General features: G+C 35.4%; 1 protein-coding gene across 17 annotated transcripts in view; it reads right to left on the bottom strand.

Annotated features, from left to right (window-relative positions):
* Window positions 1-12145, bottom strand: part of FNBP1 (formin binding protein 1) — a 182910-nt gene that overhangs the window by 97221 nt on the left and 73544 nt on the right. For all 17 annotated transcript variants that reach the window (XM_043982570.1, XM_043982568.1, XM_043982572.1 and 14 more), the window contains exon 2: window positions 1378-1493. In XM_043982570.1, the coding sequence (XP_043838505.1) occupies window positions 1378-1493 (116 nt within the window). The remainder of the gene's footprint in view (window positions 1-1377; window positions 1494-12145) is intronic.

Below are 12145 nucleotides of genomic sequence, written 5' to 3'. Positions count from 1 at the left end.
GTTCAACATTTAATTATCACTATAAAGAGGGGCAGCTAGCTGGCACAGTGGATAAAGCACAGGCCCTGAATTCAGGAGGACCTGAGTTCAAACCCGGCCTTAGACACTTGACAGTTACTAGCTGTGTGACCCTGGGCAAGTCACTGAACCCTCATTGCCCCAACAAAAAAAATAAAATAAAAGAGATGAATTGTAAATTGAACTAAATCTAAAGTAGGGCACATGTAATAAAAATTACATAATTACTTCACAGAAAATAATGTTATCTTCTAACTACTGGATCTGTAGCCACATTACATGAATTCATGAGCACTTCATCAATAGTCAAGAATGCCCTGGAGGGGCAGCTAGGTGGCACAGTGGATAGAGCACTGGCCCTGGAGTCAGGAGGACATGAGTTCAAATCTGGCCTCAGACACTTAACAGTTACTAGCTGTGTGACCCTAGGCAAGTCACTTAACCCCAACTGCCTCACCAAAAAAAAAAAAAAAAAAAAAAAAAAGAAGGCCCTGGAGGATGAGAGACCTTGACATAGTGTAGTAAGAGGTACAGTTGAAAGAAAAAGGAAAGTTTAGTCTAAGAAGACTTAGTATGAACATGATAAATGTCTTCAAAAAGGAGTGTATAAGTAGGAAAAGCTGCAGTAAAGCAAATTTAATGAAGAAAAACTTCCTAACAATCAGATCGGTACAAAGGTGAAATGTGCTGCCTTGGGAAGACCTCAGTGGAGGTCTTCAAGAGAAGCCTGGATGACTATTTTTCAGGAATGTTTTTGAAGTGACTACTATTTAATAATACATTAGACTGGCTTGTAAGGTCCCTACAATGCAGAATGCAAATTAGAAAGATTATAAATCATTTACATAAGAATATTCACACAAATGAACTGAATAAAAAGAGGACTTTATCATAGTCTATAAGAACTTAAATAGATCCTATACAACATAAATACCAATGAAGCTCTATAACAAAAGAAATAAAGATGTGTATACCCATAAGCCATTAAAGCTTAATGAGTTCAGAACCACTAATCTTTTAAATCCTTTTATACAAATCACTAAAACATTTGATAAATTCCAAAGATGAAAAATACCTAGACATTTCAATATTATTTGCCCCAATGTTCAACAAGAAAATACAAGGGACTTGACACTCAACATAATGACCCAGCTTTTATATTTTTCTCACAGCTTAAGAAAGTTACATTTTGTCTTCAAAAATGATTATTAAAACAATATATTCTTCTTATATTAAGAAAAACCAAATAATTCAAAATCTGTATAAATGCAAACATGACTATACAGTATTTATACTTTTTTATTCTTTAAGGTCTTTTTGCAATTATCAAAGCAATCCCCTTTCTCAATATCAACTTACCTAAGTTGTTTTGCATAGCTGATTTCAATCTCTGTCCGTTCCTTGACAAATTTGATGTATTTCTCTAGAATATCAATTCCCCACTGTGTGTGTTTTTCTAAGTTGTCGAATTGATCCTGTGAAAAAACAAGGAGACAGTTTTAGAGTTTTGTTATGTTTGGGCAGAACTTAAAATAATGATTCCCACAATACTACTGCTGTACAAAAAGTATTACTTATATTTTCTGTGATTTTTCAGTAAGTATCTAGTGAACTATTTAAAATCAGCATTACCAAATTTGATTTGATAGCTGCCTTGTTCCTAACACATTCCAATGTGAAGAGTGTCACATAAAAATTATTTGGGCACTGACATATGATCTTGCTAGTAAATTTTTTTTTTCAATTCCCATTAATTCAAAATCACCCTAATGCTTAAGACTCCAATTACTAACCAGAATGAAACCTCAAAATAAACATGTGGAATTGGTAATAGTACCCTTAGAATTAAAGCAAAATTCTGTTTTTAAATAGGAGTTACTTAGTAAAACCCTTTGCACGACATGTTATTTCCTTACTAATTGTTGCTAATGTTACTCCTAGCAAATGGTAAGGATAATGTCACTCAAAGACCAAAGTAATTCTTTTGCTTACTCTTTTTTTTTTTTTTTTTGCGGGGCAATGGGGGTTAAGTGACTTGCCCAGGGTCACACAGCTAGTAAGTGTCAAGGGTCTGAGGCTAGATTTGAACTCAGCTCCTCTTGAATCCAGGGCGGGTGCTTTATCCACTGCACCACCTAGCTGCTGCCCCCCCCCTTGCTCTTTAAATAGAGTTAAGTTTTTAGTCCAAATTGTTTCTTGATCGGGTATTTCTGTATCAAAGAGTTAATAGAGATTGGCTAGGCCTAAGCCTAAGCCTGTGAAATCCAAACATAAGTAAAAACTTAATAATTCCCATTCTTATAGGAATAAAAGTAAAAGTCCTAACCTTATGCTATTTATCAAGAAAAGACTTGCTAATGAAATCCATGTAAATAAAATGAAGAAGTACAGGAAGTACTTGAGAAGGGGGAAAGCCCAATCAAACAATTATATATCAATTGTAATTATTCTTATTTCTTTATTATAGTAAATAATATAGTTACCATATTTACTCAGGACTCTGAATAATTCCCCACCTCTTCCCTTTTCCATTTTTCATTAAGTAACAAATTCTCTCCTCCAGCATAAAGCTTCTCTTCCTCCTCTAGGCCTCACCAATGCTGGTTTTGATGGCTTGAAAATCGGGTAAAAATTCTTACTACATTTACAAAGTTTTCAAAGACAAAAGAATGGGAGAAACTACATTGCAGAAATTCCTGGGATTCCCTCAAATTCACTGCTATACTGAGAGCAACTAATCTACATATTTCTTCCTATTATATAAGCATTCATTTTTACTTTTAGACCTAGTGTATACAATATAAAGAACTCTGCTAGTTATGGCACTCAAAATTATTGATTATTTTTGTTTGTTTCTTCGTTTTTTGCGGGGCGATGAGGGTTACATGACTTGCCCAGGGTCACACAGCTAGTAAGTGTCAAGTGTCTGTAGCAGGATTTGAACTCAGGTCCTGAATCCTAAATCCAGGGCCAGTGCTTTATCCACTGTGTCACCTAGATGACCCCCTTTTTGTTTGTTTGTTTGTTTGTTTGCCGGAGTGGGGGGGGGTGTTTAAAATTATTGATTATTTTTGAAGATATCTGCCAAAATTCAGGATAAGCCTTACTTGACTATTGCTGGAATTAAAACAATATGTTTTCAATAAAGTTATCTGAGTCTCATGAGCTAAAGAATATTCTAAAATAAGGTTGGAATTAAAATTGATCTTTGTTATAAATCTTTACTCAGAAAAAGAAATTCTTTCAAAGTTATCTTTTAAAAATTCTATGCTTAGGGGCAGCTAGGTGGCGCAGTAGATAAAGCACCAGCCCTGGATTCAGGAGTACCTGAGTTCAAATCCGGCTTCAGACACTTGACACTTATTAGCTGTGTGACTCTGGGCAAGTCACTTAATCCCCATTGCCCCACCAAAAAATAAATAAATAAATAAATAAATAAATAAAAAATTCTGTGCTTAGGGGTAGCTAGGTAGCACAGTAGATAAAGCACCGGCCCTGGATTCAGGAGTACCTGAGTTCAAATCTGGCCTCAGACACTTCACTAGCTGTGTGACCCTGGGCAAGTCACTTAAACCCCATAGCCCCGCAAAAAAAAAAAAAAAATTGGGGGGCAGCTAGGTGGCGCAGTGGATAGAGCACCGGCCCTGGATTCAGGAGTGCCTGATTTCAAATCCGGCCTCAGACACTTAACACTTACTAGCTGTGTGACCCTGGGCAAGTCACTTAACCCCAATTGCCTCACTAAAAAAAAAAAAAAGGAAAAAAATTCTATGCTTAATTCTTTTTTTTTTCTTTTTTAGTGAGGCAATTGGGGTTAAGTGACTTGTCCAGGGTCACACAGCTAGTAAGTGTTAAGTGTCTGAGGCCGGATTTGAACTCAGGCACTCCTGACTCCAGGGCCGGTGCTCTATCCACTGCGCCACCTAGCTGCCCCCCATGCTTAATTCTAAAAATACTCATGATGGAAAATGCCATCCACATCCAGAGAAACAACTCTAGATTCATACTATGCTTACTTTTGTGTGTATGTGATTTTTTGCCTTTTGTTCTGTTTCTTCTTTCACGTGACTAATGTGGAAATACGCTTTATATGATTGCACATATATAACCCATATTAAATTGCTTACCATCTTAGGGAGAAGGGAAGGAAAAAACTGGAACTCAAAATTTCATTAAAAAATAAATGTTTAATATTAATTTTACATGTAATAGGAAAAAATACTATTTAGAAAAAAAAATAGTCTAAGGGACCTTTGCTATTAAAAAAAAAATTTTATGCTTTAGAAAAATTTACCTGTCAAATTTCCCAATAAAGGAAAAGGTTATGACCAAACAAGAGATAGAGAAGATCACAGGAGGTAAAAAGGATAATTTTGATCAGATGAAATTAAAACTCTTTTGCACAAACAAAACCAGTGCAACCAAAATTAGAAGGAAAAGCAGGAAACAGAGTTGGGAGGAATTTATGGCAAGTTTCTCTGATAAAGGCCTCATTTCTCAAATATATAGGGAACTGAACCACATTTATACAAATAAAAGTGATTCTCTGGGCCACAGAGGTGCTTAAAAATGACTTGGAAGATAAAGTAAGAGAGGTAGAGGAAAAAATGGAAAGAGAAATTAGAGTGATGCAGGAAAGTCATAACAAAAAAGTCAACAGCTTGAAAAGCCAAATGGAAAAGGAGATACCAACACTCTGAAGATAAGAATTGCCTAAGAATCAGGATTGAACAAATGGAAGCTAGTGACTTTATGAGAAACCAAGACACAATAAAGCAAATCCAAATGAAAAGTGATTCTCCAGTTGATAAATGGTCAAAGGATATAAAAAGGCAGTTTTCAGAAGAAGAAATCAATGTTATCAACTGTTATATTAAAAAAATATTCTAAACCGCTCTCCAAATTCTCTATTGATTAGAGAAATGCATTTGAAATAACTTTGTCACACTTATCAGATTGGCTAACTTGAAAAAAAAAAAAGGAAAATGACAAATGCTGGAAGAGATGTGGAAAAATAGGTATACTAATGCATTATTGGTGGAATTATGAACTGGTCCAACCATTCTGGAGAACAATCTGGAACTATGCACAAAGAGGTATAAAACTGTGTATATCTCTTAACTCAATACTACTACTACTGTGTCTGTTTCCCAGAAATCAAAGAAAAAGGGAAAAGAATCATGTAGAAAAATATTTATAACAACTTTTTTCTTGTGTGGTGGCTAAGAATTGGAAATTGAGGGGATGCCCATCAATTGGGGAATGGCTGAACAAGTTGTGGTATCATAAGGGGGACAGTTTCAGAGAAACCTAGGAAGACTTATATGAACTGATACAAAAGGAAGTAAGCAAAATCAGGAGACCATTGTACACAGTAATAGCAATATTGTATGATGATCAACTGTGAAAGACTTAGTTAATCTGAATTGATCAGAATGTCAATGATATATAATGATCCAAAACCATTCCAAAGGACTCATGATGAAAAATGCTATCTACCTCTGGAGAGAAAACTGATCAACTGAATGCATATTGAAGCATATTGTTTTTCACTTTCTTTATTCTTCTTGCTTTTTTCTCCCCAATGTGGCTAATATGGAAATATATATTGCATGACTTCACATAAGTATCATATTGCTTGTCTTCTTAATGGGCAGGGAAGGGGTTGGGAAAAAGGAGAGAATTTGGAATTGAAACCAAAAAAATTAATGTTAAAAAATGTTAAAAAATTTAAAGTACTTTTTATACTATCATGATTACAGAGAATTATGATAACCGTCTGTGCATAATTATATACTAGTAAAATTGAAAATATAAAAATAACCAATAAAAATATAAAATATCCAAATTAATATAGACTAGAGATCTTAATTTATTATCAAAAAATGAAATTGAACAATTGATAAAGTAATTACCCCTCCCCCAAAATGATCCTGGTCCAGGTATAATTATCGATGAATATTAGTAGATATTTAATGAGTAAATGATAGCCTTACTAAACAAATTATTCCCCAAAAATTGAAAAAGAAAAGATTACACCAAACATTTTTGATGAGACAAATATAGTTCTAGTATATAGATTTAAGATAAAGAAAAGAAAGAGAGCCATGGACCTATATCAAGTCTTTCCACACTCTAGTCCATCAAAGTGATCTTTCTAGAATACAGGTCTGACCATGTCACTCTCCTTTCCCTCCACATTCAATAAACTGGGGCTACCATTTACAGCTAGGATCAAATACAAAAACCTCTGTTTGACATCCAAAACCCTTTATAAACTGCTGTAGAGGCAGCTAGATGGTACGTAGATAGAATGCTGGCCCCAGAGGCCAGAAGTTTGGGTTTTCTTAACAGAGATGCTGGAATGGTTTGCCATTTCCTTCTCCAGATCATTGATGAAGAAACTGAGGCAAGTAGGGTTAAGTGACTTGCCCAGAATCACACAGCTAGTGTCTGAGGCCAGCTTTGAACTCAGGAAGATGAGTCTTCCACTGTGTCACCTAACTGCCCCAAGGAAAAAAAGAGCCAAAGAGACCTGAACTACTTAGTAACAATGTGACCCTGGACAAGTCACTTAACCTCTGCCCAGTTTTCTAAAATAAAAAAGGGGGATCATAAGAGGGCTTACCTCCCAGGATTGTTGTGAAAATTAATTGAGATAATAGTTGTGAAGTGCCTGGTACAATGCTTCAGTCATAGTAGTTGCTTCATAAATCCATTCTTTCTTCCTTCTTTCCCCACTACATTTCCAATCTTCTTATAATTTACACTTCCCTCCCCACTCATGTAGTCCAAGATCCAGTGACACTGAGCAATCCTCCTTGCTACTTGAATAAGATACTCCACCTCCCAATGAGGGATTTGCACAGATGTCTCCCAAGTCTAGACTACTCTTCCTCTTCCTCTTCACCTCAATTCCTTCAAATACTAGCTAAAACCCTACCTTTTACAAGAAGCTTTTCCTGATCGCTCTTATAGTGCCTTCCCTCTTTTGATTATTTCCAGTGTACTCTATATGTCGCTTCTTTGTACACATTTATTTCCTCTCTCCCCAGTAGACTGTGAGCTCCTTTAGAGTAGGAACTATTTCTGCCTTTCTTATTATCTCAAGTGCTTAGCAAAGGGCCAGGTACACAGTAAGAGCTTAACAAGTGTTTATGGACTAACTGGCTAAATTGGAAGATATTTTGTTGAAAGGGAGCCTTTACAATGGTGAACTGCTTTGCAAAGGAAAATACCTTTTCATAAACAACTAAGAAGCAGAATAGGATTTTATATTCTTGATTTCTGTCGATTAAAAAAAGGTGAAATTGGGACAGGTAGGTGGCGCAGTGGAAAAAGCACTGGCCTTGGATTCAGGAAGACCTGAGTTCAAATCCAACCTCAGACACTTGACACTAGCTGTGTGACCCTGGGCAAGTCACTTAACCCTCACTGCCCTGCAAAACAAACAAACAATAAAAAAGAAAAAAAAGAAATGGTGAAATAAAAAATTATATTGGTGGAAGCCTGTTTCTTCCCTACTAATAGCCTCACTGAAGATGCTTTCAATTCATGCATGAACAACTTGAATAAAGGTTACATTTATTTATTTATTTAGCCTTTTGGATGGGGGGGGCAGGGCAATGAGGGTTAAGTGACTTGCCCAGGGTCACACAGCTAGTAAGTATCAAGTGTCTACATTTGAACTCAGGTCCTCCTGAATCCAAGGCCAGTGCTTTATCCACTACACCACCTAGCTGCCCCCAAGACTATTTTTTTAGTGAAAAAGTAGGCATATAAATTGGCATTTTGTTTTCTCAGTTGCCTTTTGTTGTTCAGTCATTTCAGCTGTTTTCATCTCTCTGTGATTCTACTTGAGGTTTTCTTGGAAAAGATACTGGAATAGTTTACCATTTTTTTCTTCAGCTCATTCTACAGATGAAGAAACTGAGACAAACAGGGTTAAGTGATTTGCCCAAGGTCACACAGCTAGTAAGTGTGTAAGGTAGAATTTGAACTCAGAGCTTTGGGCCTAGAGTTAAGAAGACCTACTATCTTCCTTGCAAAATATGTGCTAAGTACTATATAAAATGTTACCTATTATTATTATGAATTGATACTGCTCATAATTGTCCAACATTCCTTCTTATGATTATTACAAATGAATTTATATTCTATATTAGTGTTACCTCTTTCTGCAGTTTGCAAGTAAGCCAAATGTTTATTTCTGGGTTCTTCTGGTCTTGTTGCACTATACACTTCTAACTTTTCACTGCTAATAACATACATAAATACATTACAACTGAGTTGCTTCAATTGAAGGCAGTATCTTTTTTTCCAATTACTAGTCTTCCTTTTTGCTTTTTCCTAATTCTGATCCTTGCTCATCAAGTTGGTAGTCTGACCATACAGAGACAGCTGATTCAGGGATAACATCTGAACCAATAACAAGTCTTATCTTGTTAATATATGATTCTATTTCATTTATTGTGAACATTATTTGGTGGTCATTCTGTCCAGGAATTATAAATTCTTTTCTCAAAGAAAGTGTTCCATTAACATCTCCATGCTGATGATTCTCATATCTACTTATCCAGTCCAATAGACACTTTAAATTCAACATGTCCAAAAGTGAATTCATTACTTTCCCTACAAACCCTCCCCTCTTCCTAACTTCACAATTGCTGCAAGAATCACCATCTTCCCAGTTACACAGGTTTACAACATCAGTGTTATCCTCAATTTCTCACTCTTTCACTCCCCCTTCCAATATACAATCAGTTCTGAAGCCCTGTTGTTTCTACCTTTTATAAAATGTCTCCTTTTCTCCTCTTATTCTGTCACCACTCTGGCATAGGTGACCACACAGGAATGGAGGAGGAAAATATTCAGAAATGAAAGTTATGTCAAAACAAAAGACATCAATAAAATTAGTCAAAGCAAAAGATATCAGTAATAATTTTAACTTGCTAACTTTACCATTATGTTATGAAAAAGAAAGAATAATGAGTTTTACTGAGGTGGTCTCTCTCCTGTAGCACCTTTTAAAATTAGTAACAAAAAAGGGGCAGCTAGATGGCACAGTGGATAAAGCACCAGCCTTGGATTCAGGAGTACCTGAGTTCAAATCCAGCCTCAGACACTTGACACTTACTAGCTGTGTGAATGTGGGCAAGTCACTTAACCCCAACTGCCACACACACACACACACACACACACACACACACACACACACACAATTAGTAACAAATCCTTAAAAAGGAGGGATGAAGGGGGAGTTACCCCAGGGTAATGAAATTCAGAGAGGCTCAGAAAAACTTGTATTTTACTAGACAGAAACAACTGAACATCATCTAATTAGTAAGAATAAGTAGCTAAAATAGAATTCTCTCTTCCCTCACATTGTGATATGGCAGGGTCTCTTTCTCAAAGGCCTTTTTCTGTCCCAATACTGAATTTATTTTAAATTTATTTGAGAACACCTTTTATAATGTTTCCCCCAGAGAATATTTTGTCGTGTTTGTTCTAAATACTGGAATTGCTCTTCTTAGTTATGGTTCTACTTAGGAAGGTGAATTGATGTTTTCTAAGTCACTGGTGGGGAAAGGGTGTTAATTCTATCCTTTATTAAAAGGTACTGTCATTACCACTAAGGTACTTTGGTACTCTAATATTCTTGATTAAATACATTAAATTACTATTATCAATGAACAACCTGAACACTAGAAAGTTAACTAATGGCTAGCTTTTTCAAGCAGAATCTATGAATTCAGAATGAAAAGGAGGATAAGCTCAAAGATTTACAGTTAGAAGAGATCTCAGAGGCCATCTAGGTCAATCCTGTCATTCAGTAGGCAAGGAAACAAGGCTCAGAGAGGTTAAATGACTAGCCCGGGGTTACACAAGTAGTAATGATGGATTTAAAATTGAAATCAAAGGCCTCTGATTCCAGATACAGCACAATATTCCTTGCACTATGATGGTCTGAGAAATCTCAAGCATTATAAGACATCTCCCCTATACTTTGAACTCACCAGCATTAAAAAGTATAATAGGTTAACTCTGGATGTACATATTATAAAGATTTATAGTAAGTTTTTAATATTGAATATTATAGTAGAACTTGGAACCAAACAAACAACATTTTGCAATGGTTGGGTACCTGAAGTCATTGGTGTTGTGTGTGGTTTAAAAAAAAAAAAACCAATGCTTTTTTGTCTTTATGTCAGTTATTTCAACCCAATTTTCATAATAAACCCTACCACCACAGAATCTACCCAAAATTTTCTGAGATTTCAGCAGAACTGAAAGCCTATATTTAATATATATAAATTACAAACCCTTATCCCATGCACTGTATTAATAGCAGGAATTCCTATTTTATAAAAGTCTTAGCTCATAAAAAAAGATCATGTTTGCTTTGGAGGCATTCAATTCAACAAATACTTATTGAATATCAACATATGAACAAAGCTCCAAAGACAAAATGTAATGATATGTGAAGATAGAGCAGATCAAATTAGCAAAGATAAGTCGAAGGATTTAGTCTTATGAGAATCACAAACATATGACCTTTATTTTGAGAATGTAAATGTATCAAATCTCAGAAAAGTCTAATACTCACTTGTGATCTTTTGACATCAGTTCTGTAAATGGACCATTCCATAGGTTGGACATGCAAAACTAGCTTAGGTAAGCAGGAACCCATGATACAACTTGACAAATAAACAGTGTAAAGTGTTAACAGTACACTTGTAGAATAGACAAGTTATTGTAAAGAATTTTAAGAAAAAGAAAGCAAAGGAGTAATAACATTGACAAACCAGAATTGCTCTAAATTCATCTTGCCTAAAAGACATACATATATTATATTTACTTGCTCTGCCTATGAAATTTGCTTTTGTTATAACAATAAGTACTCAAAAGAATTATTATGCTGCCAATATATATAATTTTTTTCAACAAACTGCATTTCAAATACATTATGAGCTATTAATGTAAATATACACCTTGACATTTATAAGCATAAACAAGACAGAAAAACATACCTGAGTTGAGTTTTAGGAGACAAAACATACAGAAAAGGAAAGATACAGAAAGCTGAAATTTACACAGCGATCCTGTCTTTGAAGGATAGAATTGAGAAAGGGCAATAAGGAGGTTGGTATTGGATATGCAACAAACAATAAGGGTGGAGAAAGTGGCAAATTAAAAGTCTTGGGAAGGCATGGGAGGCTTAGCAAAATGGAATGTAATTTTCTATCAGTTGGTAAAATGAAAAGGGATCCAATCGCTTAAAATGCACTGTGAGAAAAAGCTCTGGCATTTTGATTGTGCCAGTTTTGAACAAAGACCATTTGGTGATGACATGGCAGCAGACCCCTCAACTATATGAAGGGTCCACAATGACAACCAACGTACTATGTATGGATGTCAATAGCTCTTTCAGTTCTATGATTCCTTATAAATTACTATAAATTTTCTTAAACATGCTAAACTGCAACAAATGATAAGATTTTCATGGAAAAAATGTGTCACTGGGAAAATTATTCTTAATAATGTCATTATCTGGGGAGCTAGGTGGTGCAGTGGATAAAGCAAAGACCCTGGATTCAGGAGTACCTGAGTTCAAATCCGGCCTCAGACACTTGACACTCACTAGCACTTAACCCTCACTGCCCCGCAAAAAAAAAATAAATAGATAAATAAAAATGTCATTGTCAAAAGCTTATTCTGAAAAATTTCAGTCAGTATTTAAAAGTAGACAGATGCCACTTTAGAAGTTGTCTCAATTGTAATGAATTGTGGAAAAACTAACTAGTCGGAGAAAGCAAAAACATTTTCTACTCAGTTTTGCACAAATACAAGAACTGTTTTTCCAAGAGTTCTAGTCAAAGTACGCTGCAGAAGCTTTCTTAAGAAGCAAGATGTAGTTCTTGGCTGAAAGTTATGATAACATCTGTGAAACATCTTCAACATGGAAATGGAAGTTATTTGTTTATTTCCTAGGTTCACAATGAATGCTGCCTGAATGTGACTGTACATTTTCCCCAGTCTGCTTAATGAGCAGAATCAAAGGTTGTCTGTTTTCCTCCCCCAAATGCCCTGAAATTCCTTTAAAAAAAAAAACAACTAAAGAATTATG

This window comes from Dromiciops gliroides, chromosome 2 (assembly GCF_019393635.1).
Source record: "Dromiciops gliroides isolate mDroGli1 chromosome 2, mDroGli1.pri, whole genome shotgun sequence".
In the NCBI taxonomy this organism is placed as follows: domain Eukaryota; kingdom Metazoa; phylum Chordata; class Mammalia; order Microbiotheria; family Microbiotheriidae; genus Dromiciops; species Dromiciops gliroides.
Note: the sequence above shows the minus strand (reverse complement) of the source record. Positions and strands in the feature narration are given on the sequence as shown.